The sequence below is a fragment of the Aedes albopictus genome, chromosome 2 (assembly GCF_035046485.1).
Source record: "Aedes albopictus strain Foshan chromosome 2, AalbF5, whole genome shotgun sequence".
Classification (NCBI taxonomy): Eukaryota; Metazoa; Arthropoda; class Insecta; order Diptera; family Culicidae; genus Aedes; species Aedes albopictus.
The window spans coordinates 254,163,777-254,182,354 of NC_085137.1; the positions used below are offsets into that span (position 1 = coordinate 254,163,777).

The 18,578-nt window shown below is 41.7% G+C and overlaps 2 protein-coding genes across 2 annotated transcripts; both read right to left on the reverse strand.

The window, feature by feature from the left end:
* Window positions 1-8,076: 8,076 nt before the first annotated feature.
* On the reverse strand, window positions 8,077-10,047 carry LOC115263987 (ATP synthase subunit gamma, mitochondrial). Its single transcript, XM_029867288.2, has 4 exons — window positions 9,889-10,047; window positions 9,469-9,643; window positions 9,273-9,409; window positions 8,077-8,884 (listed from the first exon to the last, which is right to left on the reverse strand). The coding sequence occupies exons 2-4, from the start codon at window positions 9,630-9,632 to the stop codon at window positions 8,292-8,294; spliced, it is 894 nt and encodes a 297-aa protein (XP_029723148.1). The 5' UTR covers window positions 9,633-9,643; window positions 9,889-10,047; the 3' UTR covers window positions 8,077-8,291.
* Window positions 10,048-12,658: 2,611 nt separating this feature from the next.
* Window positions 12,659-14,672, reverse strand: LOC134288802 (uncharacterized). The gene is made up of 2 exons (XM_062854683.1): window positions 13,646-14,672; window positions 12,659-13,563 (listed from the first exon to the last, which is right to left on the reverse strand). Exons 1-2 carry the CDS (start codon window positions 14,670-14,672, stop codon window positions 12,998-13,000), a joined length of 1,593 nt encoding a protein of 530 aa, XP_062710667.1. The 3' UTR covers window positions 12,659-12,997.
* Window positions 14,673-18,578: the final 3,906 nt, after the last annotated feature.

The window sequence follows — 18,578 nt, forward strand, 5'->3', positions numbered from 1 at the left end:
AACTGGCGCTAAAGTGCTAATGGGTTAAGCCCTCCCATCGCGTCAAGATCGAATATCCAGGGGGAGGGATGTTTATATTTTCTTCTTTATTATATCAAAAATCAAGTTTGGAAATATCTTCTGCTGCCGGGGCAAAATGGTCACTCACCTTTTTGAAAGAAGCGGCAAGGGAAAAATATAACCTAAATCACAAACCAACCAAATTCTTCGATTTCAGTATATTTTCGGTTAAATGTTCACTATAGTAGACATAGGGTGAAACAAATTGGTCAAAAAACGACAGCAGTGGAAAATAGTTGTTCTAGGCACAGCTGTACATGCCGACAAAAACGAAGCTTTATCCAAAACAGCCTGAATTTAAATTAACTGAACAAAAATGAACTACTTTGGCCTATTATTCAACCAAAATAGTTGTTTTGTAATGAAATGACTTTATAGGTGTAAATAATGTACGAAATTCGTAAAAGTCTCATGGTGTCCATATTGCCCCATGGGGGTGTCCATTCTGCCCCGTATGCTTGAAGACGGTCATGAAAAACTAACATTTTTCGTAACATTTTTTGAAGTGGATAATCATTTTTCTTCGTGAGCATTCTTATGCAATAGATGCTAAATAGACTTTCAAAGGATACATGTATCAAAAAACTAAACTTTTTTAACATCTTGCCAGGTAAAGTTGGCAAAAACCTTAGGGTGTCCATAATACCCCGCCTACCCCTAATGCGCGTATACATCCATTCATAATTGCCAGTGTTCATTTCGCCCCGAATCGACTACAACATTAAAATTGCTATCACTGCAAAAATTCTTCACGCCAAGGCTACGTGAAAACATACGTAGATTTTTTCCATCGCACTTTCCACGTAGCACCTACGTGAATCGAAGGTGACAAAGAATGAACGCATGAACTTATGAACTGTTCCTGTTCCACCGGAGTTTCACGTAGCAGCTACGTGATACTTCCAGTCCATTGCACGAATAGTTTTAGTAGGATGTAGATGGTACTTTGGTGTGATTTACTCATTATTAAGGTAAATTGCACTGCTTTTTAAGCTGGACCCGCTTTATTTACAATAATTCACAATAAACTCAATCAAATTTCGCAATAAACTGCACTATCGTTCATTAGCAGAAGGATAATGCAGCTATTGGAATAAGTTAAAACAAGATACATAATTATGGAAGATTATCGTATATTTTGACACAATCTATTTGTTACGTCTTGGCACAAACGACCGTTCCGTATTACATTTAGGACTCGATTTAGGTAATCTCACAAATCAAGACCAGCAATTAAAAGGTCCACATCAACATTTTGTAAGCAAACACGTTTCTGTTGAATTGTGGATTTCTGGGTTCCACCCACATAGCTCAATATCATTAGCAAATAGCGCACCTTACAAGCTTTTTGTTAATGATAAAGACGCGTAAACATAGATCCCAGATGGCCCTAAGTCGACAGAAACTTGTTTTTTTTTGCAATGTTGATGCGGCCTTTCTAATGACTGGATATTGAAATATCAAACAGCAAACAGCATGGCAGTTGGCATTATTCGACGACGTTGATGCATTGTATTTGCAAGTGCCGAAGCCCACTCTGCAAACCCGGGATCTTTTCCGCTTGCAGCTGGCGGTTTCACCGACGGCATTAATTCAGCGACACTCAACCGCTTAGCAATTTAAAATTCCTGCTGCGTCGTAAGAAAATGATCTTTATGACTTATTTGCATTGCTACTTACAGTTAATTTTACTTACCTTCAATAAGAATGCCAAATTATGCAAAAAAAAGTCCTAATTTTGCAACGAGGTTTGCAATCAAGCTACGCCATCTTGATGATAACGTAAACACAAAATGAACAGGGAATGAAGCTGTCAAATGAACTTACGCAGGCAAGTGATTTTCACGTCAGAGCTACTGAGCAGTTGCGTGAAGGTAACTGGAACATCATTTCGTATTTATTTATGGTTTGGTAATTGTCACCTTCGTCAAGTAAACTCAGAGAAATGAATACTTTTCTGAGGCTACGTGATTTTCCATGTAGCCTTGACGTGTGGATTTTTTGGAGTGTATTTTAATTAAATTCTGATCAAAAATAAAATATTTTATCCATTGATAAATCTTCGTATACATGTAGATAAGGTAACAACTAACTTGTTTTTATGGTGGACACACTTCATCACTCATAATACAGTAGACGTTCGATAACTGCAACATGTTTACGTTTTACTTAGCGAACGAAAATTCGATAACTGCAACGCCTGACAGTGTCAACAAGCCGTCAATTGACGTAAAATGAACAAAAAATTCATTCGACTGTTCATTAGGGCTAACATGGCGCACCATTTTGACGTTTGGCGGTGCGATAACTGCAAATTTGTTGCACTTACCGGACTTGCAGTTAGAAAGCATTGCAGTTAAACCATTTGCACCGACCGAACGTCTACTGTACCTTATTTGATGCTGCTTCGAAATTATAAGAATTTCACCATATTAAAAACATATTTCAATTTCAATGATATTCTGGTTATTTTGGAGCAACATATATGGTACTTGAAAAATAGAACCATGACTTGTTCCTTTACACTTATGCATTAAAAGTTTTACATAAAAGTCAACGGTTTCGGCAAAACCAGGGGTGTCTATTTCACCCCGGGTGTTTATTATGCCCCTAATCCCCCTAGTCATAAAAATATCGTTAGAAACGGGACATAATAAAATCTGTGTCTGAAGTGTCAAGAAGGGAATACTTTTCCCTGTGGAATATCTTTCTATTTGATAAATCAATACCAATGGTGAATACGTTATTCAATTACTGCAGATACTGGACTAGGGGATTTGAAGAGAAACACGTTTTACAAGAGCACTGTAACTGGTGGTTTATTAGGTGGAAAAGAAACTGAGTTGCTCCCAGGGACCAGAGCGATATTTATACCCCAACGGTTGCCATGTAGTTGTTATTTATTATGTACATAGCAACCGACATTAGCCTTATGTACTATGATGGAATTCAAATGCTTCACATGATTGCTATGATTTCCAACACCCCCTCTCAATTGATTCCTTCTATTCCTAACTTATTCCTTAAAGCTACGAACGTTGGAGCGGGCAAGGACTTCGTGAGGATGTCGGCTTGCTGCTTCTGAGTCGGAACGTATACCAACTTCACCTTACCGTCGGCAACAACATTTCGGATGAAATGGTACTTCACGTCAATGTGTTTGACTCGCCTCGTTTCCTCTCGTTCAGCCATCGCAATCGCTCCTTGGTTGTCCTCATATATCGGTACCGGATACAGCAGGGCATCCGGCTGAAGATCGGCCATCAAACCGGCCAACCATATCGTCTCACTCACGCAGGAACTCATGGCAACGTACTCGGCTTCGGTAGAAGACATTGCCACAGTAGACTGCTTCTTCGATGACCAGGCAACTGTGTTTCCGTGAACCTTCAGTAGAAAGCCAGAGACGCACTTGCGATCGGATTCATCGCTTGCGTAGTCTGCATCTGCGTAGGCAGCGACCATCGGTTCTCTTGGATTTCTTCGGTAGACTAACTCCATGTTTTTCGTTGCTTGCAGATACCGTAGGACTCGCTTGGCATGCTTCCAGTGTTCTTCACCAGCAGCATCTTGAAACCTCGCCAAGTAGCCAACGATGAAACAAAGATCCGGTCGAGAGCCCATCATGATGTACATGAGACTACCGACCAGCTCGCGGTAGGGATACGGACATCTTCCATCTCCTCGCTTCAGCTGCAGTTTGGGTTCTGCTGGAGTCTTGGCGGGATTGCAGTTTTCCATGCCAAAACGAGCAATAATCTTGTCGATATGCCCCGACTGGGACAGCTTCGTTACTCCTCGATCCAGATCTCGAGTGATCTTAATGCCCAGGAAGTGATGCAGCTCCTTCATGTCCGTCATTTCAAACTTCCGCATCAGCACATTCTTTACTCGCTCGATTTCGACTTCGTTCCTGGCAGCAATCAGAAGGTCATCCACGTATACTACGATGTACACCGTGTTGTCGCCAGTAATCCGAACATACAGGCAATAGTCGTACTTCGATCGCGTAAATCCCAACGTTGTCAGGAACTCGTTCAGATGACTGTTCCAGCACCTCGGCGACTGCTTCAAACCATAAAGCGCTCGATGTAGTAGGCAGACTTCTCCAGGACGTAGGACCACCCCCTCTGGACACTGCATGTACACCTTCTCGTTGAGCTTCCCATTCAGAAAGGCAGTCTTGACATCTAGCTGGTGAATCTTCAGTCCGTTCGTCGTTACAAGTGCCAGGAGAGTTCGGATGGTAGCCAACCGCGCCACCGGCGCAAACGTCTCCTCGTAGTCGATGTGCTTCTTCTGTGCGTAGCCCTTAGCTACCAGCCGCGCCTTGTAGCGCGTAGGACGTCCATCAGCATCGGTCTTTACGTTGAACACCCACTTGCACGGTACGGGTTGTACCTCGGCGGGACATCGAACCACGGTCCATGTGAGGTTTTTCTGCAACGCTGCCAGCTCTTCATCGATTGCTTGCCTCCAGTCAGGCTCGTGCGGATGACCATCGACATCGGAATAACGTTCGGGAACCTGTATGGAATTTACACCAGCAGAAAGCGCTCTATACGGAATAAAATCAGAAAACCAACCTGGTCTCCTGCACTCCCGACCACTGGACCTCGGAACATCATTACGTGGTGTGTTCCTTTCTGATTGTGGCGGGAGTGCGGTTGCGCCTTCCTCGTTGTCGTCCTCCTCTCCAGCAGTGGAATAACCACCGGAGACATGGTCATCGTCCTGAGCATTGTCGTCTGGTCCAGCATCTTCATTTTCCCCCTCTTGCTCGGGAATCGGTGATACTTCCTCCGGAATAACCAGTTGACGATCGATGTCTTCACTTGGTGACTTGAATGGAAATGCTGCCTCATTGCAGCGGACATCACGGGCCACGAACATTCTCCGGGAATCTTGATCCCAGAGGCGATATCCAGCCGGTGCGTACCCGACAAATACACACTTCCGTCCGGTTGGATCCAGCTTACCTCTCTTCTGTTTCGGTATCCAGGAAAACGCTTGGCATCCGAACACTCTCAGCTTGGTGACATCCGGCTTCTCTCCGTGCCATCGTTCCGCAGGCGTTTGGTTTCCCTTGATTGCTTCAGTCGGACTTCTGTTGGCAACGTAGACAGCATTCAGGACCGCTTCTCCCCAAAGGTACTTCGGTGCACCCGACTCCGTCAGCATTGCTCGCATTTTCTCCACTATGGTGCGGTTAAAGCGTTCCGCCACACCATTATGCTGCGGGGTGTACCCGACCGTTGACTTCACTTGGATCCCTTTTTCCTCGTACATAGTAGGCCAGTTGCTGATTTGAGAAATACTCACGTCCAAGATCACACCGCAAGCTTGCTATTTTTGTTCCAAATTTAGCCGTCGCCATTGCTTCGTAGACCTTGAAATAATCGAATACCTGATCCTTTCTTTTCAACAGGTAAACGACTCCGAAGTGCGTGTAATCGTCCACAAACGATAGGAAATAGCGGTAACCATCCGCCGTCGTCGGTGTGATTTGTCCACACACGTCCGTGTGCACACGCTCCAATGGTCTTCGAGTCTGCGGTCTCGTTCCGTTGAATGGCAGCCTCACCATGTTGCTTTCCGCGCATGTGTCACAAAACTTTGCGTCACCATGGATACCATCCAGTCCTGTCACCATCTTGGCATTCTTCAATTTGAGCACATTCTTGAAGCTGAGATGCGCATAACGCTTGTGCCACAGCCCCAGGTCCGGAGTGCTATCCGCCGCCAACGCCGTTCCATTGGGTAGCCGGTTCATCCGCAGGTAAAAAAGATTACCCTTCGCTCTCGCCACACCGATAGTATCGCCGCAGACAGACGTTCAAGTTTGACTCAGCAGCTTGTGTAAAAAACATGGCCGCCACAAATTGCCAAGTGGCAATCAGTGAACAGATGGCGTTAGCGGCGTTCATATTCAATTGCTGCCTCACATGTGCGTTGCGACCAACAACTGTCACCACGGTCGTCTTCCAGCCGGATGGCGGGAAAAGACCGCACGTGTTGCACGCTAATAATATTTCCACATAATTTGTGCAGAGTAAATGACTTTTATTTAATGTCTAAAATCTTTTGCACAAATTAGCGCAAGACTCTTGTAAAATATTTTACACATTATTACTTTTATGTTACATAGATTTGCTTGAATAAAACTGCATTTGGATGAACTTCACTCGCATTGGGAAATCTTTGTGAATGTGACGCAAATGTAGGAATGATTTTGACAGTGTTTATTTTGATTTTATTTTTCGGTGGGTGGTGAATTGGGTGGTAAGTAAGCGGCTGGAAGCACGTGGTTTCTCAAACTGTCAACTGCTCGCGACTGCACTGTGGCAATCGGTTGCCTAGGTGTCGCTAGTGAAAATTTACATGGAAAATTTGAATAAATTTGTTCGAGCTAGAACGTCTGTCTGCGGTATCGCCATCCTTCGTCAGAACGGCACAATCCGGCTTGAATTCGACGTGCACACCCGCTTTCAGTAGCCGCGCCAACGACAGCAGGTTATACTTCAGCTGCTTGACAAGCAACACGTGGCTGAATGACAACGTGTATCGGTGCTCTCCAACGAGTGACTTGCCTTTCACGATTCCTTCCTTGGATGCTACCAGAACCTCACCATCCTTCGCGCTGTCGATGTGAAGTGGTTCCCGTAGCACATGGATCTCCTGGAAATATCCTTCGTCGCTGACCATGTGGCAACTTGCACCCGAGTCCAGCACCCACTCGATTTCGTCCTGCTCGAGGGACACCGTCGCTCCGGAAACAAGGGCCACTTCTTTGTCGATCGGGAGTCTCGCTACCTGCGCCCGATCCGGATGATTTTTCACCTTGGGACAGGCAAACTTTTTATGCCCCACTTCTCCGCAATGGTAGCATTTTCCTGGGAATTTCGTTGACTTCCCACGCCGATTTCCGGACTTAACCGCCAACACCACTCCATTCGAACCGCTCGCTGCACTCGTACCGGAATCTCGTCCAGAACGCTTTTGCTCCTCCGCTAGAAGGCGTGCTTTGACAGTCCCGAGGTTTAACTGTTGGTCGTCCAAATTTTCCATTGCCGTGGTAACCACATCGTAACTAGGTGGCAACGAAATAAACAGCTGGCTCACCATGTCGAGCTCCGTCACCGTGGCACCGGCATCCCTCAGCTGTCGTCCCAGCTCATCGAACCGACGGAAATGGTCCGCCAGCGGTGTTCCTTCCTCCATTCGCAGCAACGCCATCGACCGCCGGATGTACGTCTGGGCAGCAAAACCTTTTTTCGCGAAGGTATTTGCCAACGACGTCCACATCGCTTTTGCGGTTTGCTTGTCGCGAATATACTCCAGGTGGCTGTCCGCAATGTACGCCACCAGCAGCGCTTTCGCCTTCTCATCCTTCTCCAGAAATGCCACCTTCGCTGCGCCTTCCTCCGGGGGGTCGTTCGTGATGGCTTCCTTCACTCCGTGCGCCGAAAGCTGAGTCTCCACTCGAAACTTCCACGTGTCGTAGCCTTCGCCGGCAAACTGCACGATTCCTGCCTTCTTCGCACTGGACATCCTGGTTTCTGGAACGGGCTTGAGAATTTTTCACTTTTTGCTCTTAGGTTGGCGTGACTGGGCCAATAACCTGAAGAGAAACACGTTTTACAAGAGCACTGTAACTGGTGGTTTATTAGGTGGAAAAGAAACTGAGTTGCTCCCAGGGACCAGAGCGATATTTATACCCCAACGGTTGCCATGCAGTTGTTATTTATTATGTACATAGCAACCGACATTAGCCTTATGTACTATGATGGAATTCAAATGCTTCACATGATTGCTATGATTTCCAACAGGATTTTTGCGATTTTTCGACACCCCCTCCACCCCTTGTAAGATTTTTTGTATGATAAATACCCTAAATATTTTTGTATGGCGTGTAAGATTTCTCAAACCCCCTTCTCTCCCTAAACCCTTACGTAATTAACGGAGAGCTCCTTTAAGGCTTTCTTTTCTCATTCGGTTACATAGCGAGATTGTAGATTCTCCATATAACATATTTTATCGAATATTCCGTGTACTATTTTACCCAATCACGAAGATGTTGATACACTGTAGGTTTTCACAGCTTACCATTAGTATCGCAATACAATTTCCCGCTTTCCCGCGTGACCGCTCTGCTGTTCTGATAGTGAATGGATTTTACAGGATCTGTTGTTATCATTCGTACGATCGCATTCACAGAAGCGTGCACCTGCTTAATCCTTGCTCTCCAGAGCGGAAGCACCAGAGATAATTTCAATCAGTTCACGGGTGATGACAGCCTGTCTGGTTCTGTTGAAGGTCAGAGTCAGCTTGTCAATCATCTCGCCGGCGTTCTTGGAGGCGTTGTCCATGGCAGTCATACGGGAGGACTGTTCCGAGCAAGCGCCCTCCTTCATGGCGAAGAACAGCAGCGAGGCCATCGAGAACTCCAGATAGTTCTGGATGACATCGGAATCGAGAGAATCGTAAACCGGCAGTTTCTCGGCCGACTCGACGGACTTCAAGCTGAAGATGGGCATGTCGGCTACGGCGTACGACACGACCGACTTGAACTTGTTGTAGATGATCTTGCCGTCGGTGTACTCGTATCCGAGGTTCAGGATGGCATTGGTCAGCTTGGCAGCATCCAGGAAGGTCGGTGGCAGACGACCCACCTCGTTGCACACCATTTCGATGTTCTTGCTATAGAGACGCTGCAAGATGGCACGCGACTTGTCGCCAACGCAGATCACCTTGATGTTGGGATCGGCAGCCAAATCGCCACGGATGTGACGGGCCACACCGGTGTGGACAGCACCGCACAGACCTGGAAATAGGAATAAAGTTATATTGTTCGATTAGTTGATATTCGATGGTGTATGTAGCAATGGTCAAAATAAGGGATGGGGTAAGTGTACCAGTTATGGCTATAGTGGTTTCCTATTAAAATTAAGCACCAAAGTCGGTATACAATTAATAAAAACCCAAGGATAATTATCCAGGGGGATTATTCGATTAATCCAGGATCGAAGCCAATAGAGGGTCGTCATTCTGGCGTAGACTTCAAAAGAACGACTTAAGACCCAAAAAAGAAAAGAGTAAACTGAACATTGATGTCTCTTTTAACAAACGAACCCTAGCTTTTTTTGTGGACTAATTGGAATTGCAACCAAACTTCAATGATTTACTGCGAAAAAATAAAGAATTAAACATACCTCTGTCGGAGGTGACGGCAATGTAGAGCTTCTTGGGTTCTTCTTCCTTGGCGGCAACTTCCGCCTTCTCGTAGAACTGCTGAGCTCCGACACCGTACGGTCTGGCCTGCTTCAGATCACGTTCAGCACGGGCGTACCTGAAATCAAGCAACGTACAGTTTTCACCGAAATTCCCCCCAAATCCCGAAAAACTCACTTGGCGGCGGACACCATCTTCATGGACTGAGTGATCTTCTGGATGTTCTTGACCGACTTCAGACGAATCGAGATGGCCTTCAGCGTGGCCATTCCACGGTGCTGCTGTCCGAGGCAGACCTCCGCCGGCACCTGGGCCAAAACTGGAACAACGGACTTGAACATCTTGCTGCCTCCTGGAAATGCAACCGAAATGGGAAACAGAAACCCGATCAGGACACAGATTCTCCGCTATCACAGGTTATTACACAATAATCTTTTTCCCACTTGACAGTTCAACGCATTCTGCTGAATGGCTGGCTGGACCACGAACCGCAAGTGTTATGTAAGATTATTTTACCAGCCGTTCATTTTCGAGTAATTTGCTTCAAAACACACCACCGCGCACCGATTTCGAACGGTCTTCGATCCGGCCACTAACCTTCGGGATAATTTGGAGTCGAAAATCACAAATTTGTCGGAAACGGGCTGCTTTTTCTCGGTCGGTCGGAACTTTTCTCGTCCGATAGTTGCGGATGTCAAAAAAGATGGTCGCACACAGAGGTTTTCTTCTTCCAGCGGTGAGTGTTTTTCTTTCGATGTAGCGGTGCTCGCTGCAGGGCTGCCGTTTGATTATCTTCGAAAATTTTGACACTAGAATTGGGCGATGGCGATCGAACCAAGAATGCATGCACAGAAAAAAAAAATCATGTGTTATTTCCGGAGAAATTCGCGAAAAGGTCGTACACGCTAAGATCAGTTTACCTTTTTTCCAAAAAGTGCACAACCGCAAATATGCGTAAATGATACTCAAATATAGGTAAACAGAACTCAAATATGGGTAATGTGGACACAAATATGAGTAACTAGTGAGTATGAAGGCGCCGTGGCGCCCGTCAGCTTCATATATTTATGCTCTTTTTTATCATTTTTTTTGTTTCAAGAGTATAACCATCAGTACTGTTTTTTCTTGACATACTGCTTCCTTTGGAATTGAGCCTGCTTCTCCAATTGGTGTTTTGTGTGCACTTTTGTATTAAACTATTTTCGACTATACTATACTATAATCTCTTTCCTAAAACTGCATGAAAAACTGTTGGATTTGCGGGAAATACGGGTGGTAGCAATATATGAAACAATCAAAACATTCAAACACAAATTTAAAAAAATACAAAATAGAATTTAAATAAACCATACATAATTGAGTATCAAGCAATGGGAACAATAAAATAAAAATGTTTGCAATTATCACAAAAAAATAGTGCGGCCAAGAAAATTTATATTTTTGACAAACATATTTGAAAATTCATATTAGGAAAATATCGAAATAAAAATATTAAGAGATTACTATATAATCCGTTAATCCGTACATAGTGTTGGCACCGGGGCGCAATCTTCCAATTGGCAGCACGATCGGGGTGTGTTCCTCTTGCGGTGGGACTAGACCAAATACTTACTGAATCCAGCAGCACTCTTGTCCACAGCTATCGCGATGATGAATCGACGATGATCAGGATGACGAAACCCACAATCGTTTCACGGTACCGTTGCGAAGGGATACGGTATTACATTCCGTGCGTGCCAACCAACAGACTAGACGGAACGCGTTATTTTCGAACACCGATACTACTCACTCAGGGTAGGAGGTTCAAGAAGGAGAATAGTTAAAATCGAACGTCCAAATCGTGTGTGATAGGATTTAGGCCTTTCTAGACTCATGCCAACGTTACTCGCATTCGGAACCTTGGCGTACCAGAGTGAGAAATAAATGCCTTCACACTTGAATCTAAATCGAACTGGCCTTTTCTAGACTCATGCCAACGTTCTCGCATTCGGAACCCTAGCTTACCAGAGTGAGAAAAAGTTCGATAGATTCAATGATTTGGGACTCGTCTAAAATCGTGTGTAGATCACTTAGGCCTTTCTAGACTCATGCCAACGTTACTCGCATTCGGAACCTTGGCGTACCAGAGTGAGAAATAAGTGCCTCTACACTTGGATCAAAATCAAACTGGCCTTTTCTAGACTCATGCCAACGTTTCTCGCATTCGGAACCTTGGCTTACCAGAGTGAGAAAAAGTTCGACCGATCCAATGACTTAGACTTCCACGATTCTAAATATCAACACTTTAGAAGGATTGAATTATCCAATCAAGTGATCAGAATAATTTAAGCTTCGCAAGTGCAAGTTCAGGATCAAAGGAATTCGAGTAGGAAAATACTTATCCGGGAGGTATCCAGTGTGGAGTCCAAAAACAAAACTGACTGTCGTCTTTATTGATCTTCCTCTTTTATAGCCGCAGGGTCTACCAAAAATTACACATGATCTTTCCTGAAAGGATGATGAAATAGCGGCTCTCGTTACGATCTACACATTTACACTTTCAGTACGTGTTTTAACATGAATATATGAGCGGCCAGATTTCTAGAATGATCTTTCGCGGGTACATGGTTTTTCGTGTTTTCACAGGAGAAATATTTTCTTCTCCGAAGAGAGAATTTTCCTGAATTTGAGCAATCTCTCTAGCTACATGATTTGATTGTATTTGTACAGAATTAGATCTACCATTCATATTTTGCACGATCCCGATGCTCAGCTGACCTAATTTTCAAGATCAAGTTCAATGATGGATTTTGATTACATTTAGAATGCTACCGATCTGCTAGGCTATTGGTATGGTTTCCATCGGGTGTCGCTTCAGATTGTTTATTTTATCATGCTGCTCAAAGTCAGTCGAGTCCCTCAGCCGCATATCTTTTGCTACGTTATGCTGATAAACATTGCCGCTCTGCTCTACGTTTATAATCGCGGGCCCTATTATATTGTGGTAGGTCATGATTGTTCGAATTTGATTGGGGTTTTATGATGCGGCTCGCTTGGTTAGTTGTAGGAAATGGTTGGAAAGGAATTCGTTCCGAATTGTGTGGATTCAAATGTACTTCACGCTTCGCGTTCGTAACATTCCGGCCCTCGTAAATCTACCAGGGAGATTTACCTAGTATCTTTCGATAAGCGAAGTGATCTTCCAAACATTTCCTTTACAATGTTGATTATGATAAAGTATAGTAATTATTTTTCTTATTACTATTATTGATCTTATTATCTTGAACAACTATATCTTCTTAATTGTTGGATACATACTGGCTCTGTATGGCTCTTCTACATTTTCATTTAGTTTAGTGTCGCTTTTCTCTTTGACTGATTCCAGGTCTTTTGTTCTATCGTTTTCCTTGGTGAATTTTTTGGTTTCTTCCATAAATTTCTTGTGAGATAGAAGACTAGTGAGTGAATCCCAGCATGATGCAATTAACTTCCAACTAAATCCATATATGTCATATAAAATTCTTCCATGAATAAGTGTATCGACGAAGAATTTAATAATACGCACTATTAGGTATAAACCAATAGCAGTAGATGTTAGATTGCCCAGCCAAGTAGTCCAAGATATTAACTTCTTCCAATATTTGCTGAATACATTATCCAATACCTTTTCGGAAATCATAGCTTCAAATTGAAATCCTTGTCTGTTTGGATGCTGTCCAGCCATTATTTAGTACACAACTGCGGAGGCCGCACGTTTTTCTCCTTGCTCATATATCATGTTTCTCATTTTAACCAAATTATCAGAATCATATACTCCACTTTCCATCAAATTTGGTAGCGGTGTATAGTTCCAGCTTGTGACAATGTTAGTTGATAATTTGTTTGGGCTTGTACTTTCTCTCAATCTCCCATCAGTTGTGTACCACCGAGACCCAAATTTAAACTTAGCAGGCAACAGGGGAGTACAATCTATTTCTGTGCCTCTTGTCTGTAATATACGTGTTACTGGGGCTAAATACATGGTTATATTATTATAGTTCACTGGTAACTCTTGATAACATCTTTCTGACGCTTTGGGAGTAACATACACTGGCTTACATTCCAAAACATGAAGAACTTCTCCTGCCACGACTGCCGTATAGCCGTTTCCTTTCATAATACTTGAAACGAATTCGTTCGGATTCAATCGTGCGAGGGTTAGTTTGGTTTCCATTATAGCTCGGTCCAACTTACACATTTCAGTCATTACCATGTTGTAAATGTCATTCAAATTTTGTCCAATGTAGTGTTCCACTATAGTTATTTTCGAGTTGAAATATGTGAATAGGTATAAATTTTTTTCCTGACTCTACCTTTTTAGAGAACGGTGACTTACAATCACTGTTTTCAATAATGAGAATACGAGGATGATCAGTTGTAAATCCTGAGTACCCACAAATCCTCGTTAACTTCCGGGTTTTTATTAAAAATATTTGTGACTCGGAAATTGTGCTATATATTACTGCTGTAGAAAGATGAACTGCTGGTTCTGAATTCATTGTTTTGTTAACCAACCCTTCATAGATAACTTCGAATTCAGTATCCTCGCATGACTTATTCAAATTCAAGTCCCATGTTAAATATCCTTCTTCAGAGTCCAAACAACGTCCGAGTGAATAGGGACAATACAGACCATTCCTCAATGAAATTTGATCATTTTCTATGTCTACATGAGCTATGTAGCCAAACAAAGAAATTTCGTATTCATAAAATACCAATGCATTTGTCCATGTATAAAAGGGTGTACTATAAGTCCCACCGTAACACTTACTTCCTGATAAACTTCCTATAATAAGTGTCTCTCCATGAGTTGTGGTATTTAATTTCAGTTCATGTATCAATCTGTCATGTGTAAGTGCAACGGTCCCCAATGCGTGCACCTTTCTGCATTCTTCTGAGTTAAATTCTTTCACTATATAAGAGTATCCATATTGATATTCCGATACATGTGAGAATGCTCCACAATGTTTAATAGATCTTTTAATTATAACTTTACATTGAAATACCCTTGTTGTTGTTCTGACATTTCGTTGTAATACTTGAATTGATACTTGAGATGAAGATAAATTATTCATATGTGGAACGCATGATTCGACATCAAGAAGAGAATAGCTTGTCATATTCACCTCGGGATTGGCACAATCATAAGCAATTAAGCCTTTAGATTCAAATCCAGCTATTAATGCAATAAAAGACAATATTACAACCAATGATAACCAAGCTCTTTGCTTGATTTCTGATTTGGTATGCAACTTTTCTCTTGTTTCATGTTTGTTGTCCATATCACTTTTAGCTCTTTTTGCCAAATGCTTCATATTCTGATTTCCTTTACGTTTTCCCAGCATTGCGTTGTTCTTTTTCATAGTGCTTTGATTGTCTTCTTTGTTTTCTGCACATGAAATTAATAAAACATTATTGTTTTTCTCTGTTTCTTTTGTTCTTAAATTGGATTTGGTTGATTTTTCATTAATCGGTTCTATGTTCATCCCATTCACGTCCACTACAGCGATTTTTGTAGTTGGACGAGAATAAACTCCCTTTTTCGTTTGTATCAATGCTGATCTAACCTGACCATCGTCAGCAGTATTAACTTGAATAACTCTACCTTTTAACCAAGATCCAGGTGGCATTTTTTCATCGACAATCAACACAAGGTCGTCGATTTTTATAGGATCGACTTTATTATTCCACTTGTTTCTTTTAATTAATGTAGGAATATATTCCTTTTTGAAACGGTTCCAAAAATATTTACCATATTCCATTACACTTGAGCATTGCTTCTGATTCAAACTCCAATCAAGCGTATCGTAAGGAGGGACATACTCTCCTGCTCTTCCTATTAAAATATGAAATGGTGTCAAAACTTCATCTTCAATATTATCAACTGGTATGTGGGTTAGGGGACGCGAATTTAAAATAAATTCAGCTTGAATCAAGGCAGCTCTTAATTCCTCCACTTTTGGTATCTTACCATTGTTAGCTTGCAGCATAACATTGAGGGATTGCTTGATAATTCTGATTAACCTTTCCCATGCACCTCCAAAATGTGGGGCAGCTGGAGGATTGAATGTCCATTTTAAATCCAATTTTGCAGCTTCCCCATTATCCATTTTTTCATTGATTTCGTCAATTAACGTTTTAATAATTCTAGCTGCTCCAACAAAGTTTGTTCCGTTGTCACTAAAAAGGTGTTTAATCTTGCCTCTGCGATTTTGAAAATTACGGAGACAAACAAAAAATGAATCAGTATCAAGCTTCTCTGCAAGTTCAATATGGACTGCTCTGCTAGACATGCATGTAAATATTACACCCCATCTTTTTTCAACTGATCTTCGAATCATTACTTCCAGTGGGCCAAAATAATCCACTCCTGTGTTTGTAAAAGGATAAATGAATGGTTGAGTCCTGAAGTCCGGTAAGGTGGACATCATGGGAGGAGATGGTTTTGCTTTATTAAGTATGCATTTCTGACAATACTTCTTAACTTTTTTCAATAATGATCTACACTTGAGGATCCAATATTTTTGTTGGATGGCAGCAATAACTGCATTGTCGTTATAGTGGAAATATTTTTCGTGATACGTTTTGACTACCAAAAAAGATATATAATGTTCGTATGGGAGTATGATTGGAGTTCTAGCGTTTCTAGACAGACATACTGCCTTTTCTAAACGGCCCTTAGCTCTAAGAACTCCATTTTGATCCAAAAATGGATTGAGCTCACGAAGTCTACTTGATTTATCTATTCCATTACCATTTGTAAGAGACACGACTTCATCGTTAAAACATTCCCACTGAGCCTTTTTAAATAAAATATTTTCTGCTTCAACCATATCCTCATAAGAGAGTTTATGCAATGGTTTTCCTTTATTGACAATCCATTTAACGAATTGTTTGAATATGTTAACATGTCTTTTCAATTTCCAAAAGTCAGAAAAATGATCGTCTTTGATGAAAGAATATTTCTCTAACTTATTGTGCAAAGAAACATAATTTCTGATTTCTTCAACTGTTTGTCCAATTTTATTTCTGGATGGCCAATTTCTTTCATTATCACTCAGAAATGATGGACCAGAAAACCACTTTGGATTTTTCTTAACAATCTTGGTTCCTTCATCAGCAGGATTTTGATTTGAGGGAACATATCGCCATTGATCCATGTATGTTGTTTCTAAAATTTCAGCAACGCGATAAGCTACAAACTGTTTATATTTTCTATGCTCACTATTGATCCACGCTAGTACAGTTTGACTATCTGTCCACATTATGATTCTTGATATATTCAAGCGCAACTCTTTTTTAACTGTGTTCATTAAACGAGTACCAAGTACGGCACCTTGTAGTTCTAGACGAGGTATTGAAATTTTCTTTAATGGAGCAACTCGAGATTTTGCTGCTATCAACGTAACCATTGCTCCATTATTAGTTTTATTTCTCAAATAAACTACGGCTGCAAATGCATCTTCTGAAGCATCAACGAATGTGTGTAATTCGTAATACTCTGCTGATGGGTGTGTAACACACCTGGGAATTTCAATTTTCGAAACTTGATTCATCATTTGTAGCCACAATTTCCACTGATTAAACGCTCTCTCAGAGATAGGAGTATCCCAGTCAGAAGTTTCTTTATGTAATCTCTGAAGTAACATTTTTCCATGAATAATAAAATTTGATATGAGCCCTAGTGGATCATAGATGCTCATTACAAATGAAAGCACTTCGCGTTTTGTTGGCATTTGATCTTTTCTTAATATGTTTTCACCCAGTTTACCAAATTTGACTCGATATTGCAAAGAGTCTCTTTTAATGTTCCAAAACACTCCGAGTACCTTTTCGGTAATTGAATCTTTATGTTCAAATTGTTTCGTGTCTACTATCTGAACTCTTTCTTTTGGAATGTGATCAATCAATTTATTTTTATTTGAAACAAAATTTCTTATAAAGAATCCACCATACTGATGAATTTTTATTATTTCATTAACCGTTTTAATTGCTTCTTCCATGCTTGAAAAACTGTCTAGATAATCATCCACATAATGTTGGTTGACAATTGCAGTAGATGCAACTGGAAATTGATTTTCAAATAATTTAGCATTATAATTTTTTACTGCTTGGGCACAAGCGGGTGAACAAGTTGAACCAAATATCATGGATTCCATGACATAAATATTCGGCTGTGCAGCTGTGTTACAATTACGCCAGAGATATCGTTGAGCATACTGATCTTCCTTTATAATTTTAATTTGCTGAAACATTTCCATAATATCTCCAGATACTGCAATACCCAAGTAACCACTAAGCACTGGCGTAAGCGGTCTAAAGGTCATACAGCAGCTTTTTCGTGTCAATAGGCTCAGTAGGAAATTTTCAAATGCTCTCAGGCATTATAAATAGTAAGCACTGAAATAAGCCGTATATTAGTATATGACGCTATGCTATAGTGCTTGTAAACCCAGTGTCTATCAGCCGAATAAGAAGCCTGACAGTGCTGTTAAAAGGCTTGGCGTGCATGACGTTTATATCAATCAAAGCTGATTTCAAGCAAAACAAAACAAAACCGAAGCAAGACAATAAAATCTCCTCGGAAATTTCGTACTATCGATAGTGCGGTGGAAGCTTGTCGTCGGACACTTCAAGCATTACATTGAAACAGCAAATGTATAGCTGCTTCCTCGATTATGATATAAATGCATCGGATGTTTACTGTTTCAATGAGTTTCAATCGTTTTTCCTACAGACGAACACCAAAACTAATCGATGGGCCCCATTTTGATTCTTCTTGTTACGGAACCTCGTCAACCTCCCAAACTTCCCTAGTTGCATCTCCTGCAGATCTCCCTCCACCCTCCATAAAACTATTTTATACATTTCCAATGCGGCCACATTGTGCCCGATTTCATATCCGAACATCGGATCATCCGGAACATTCGGAACGGAACATCAATGCTGTCCCAACTTGTTGCCTTCTTTTCCTTAAATACGGGGCTGAGCAAACCGATCTCTTGGTGCATCGATGGAGCAGATGCGAAACGTGACGACTTCCACTTAAGACTTACGACCCCTAGGACATCAGATCGAATCTGGATCAGGCTGTAAAAATCGAAGAAAAGTAGACTTCGATGGAAAACATCCGGAGAAAAAAAAATAAAGAAAGTAAATAACTTTTTTTTCTTTTTTCTTGACCCATTTTTGACAACTCTTTCACCAGAGACTCGGTACGCAGATTGAAGCTGGCCGTATATCAGCCGAATATTTCGCCAAAATTGGCT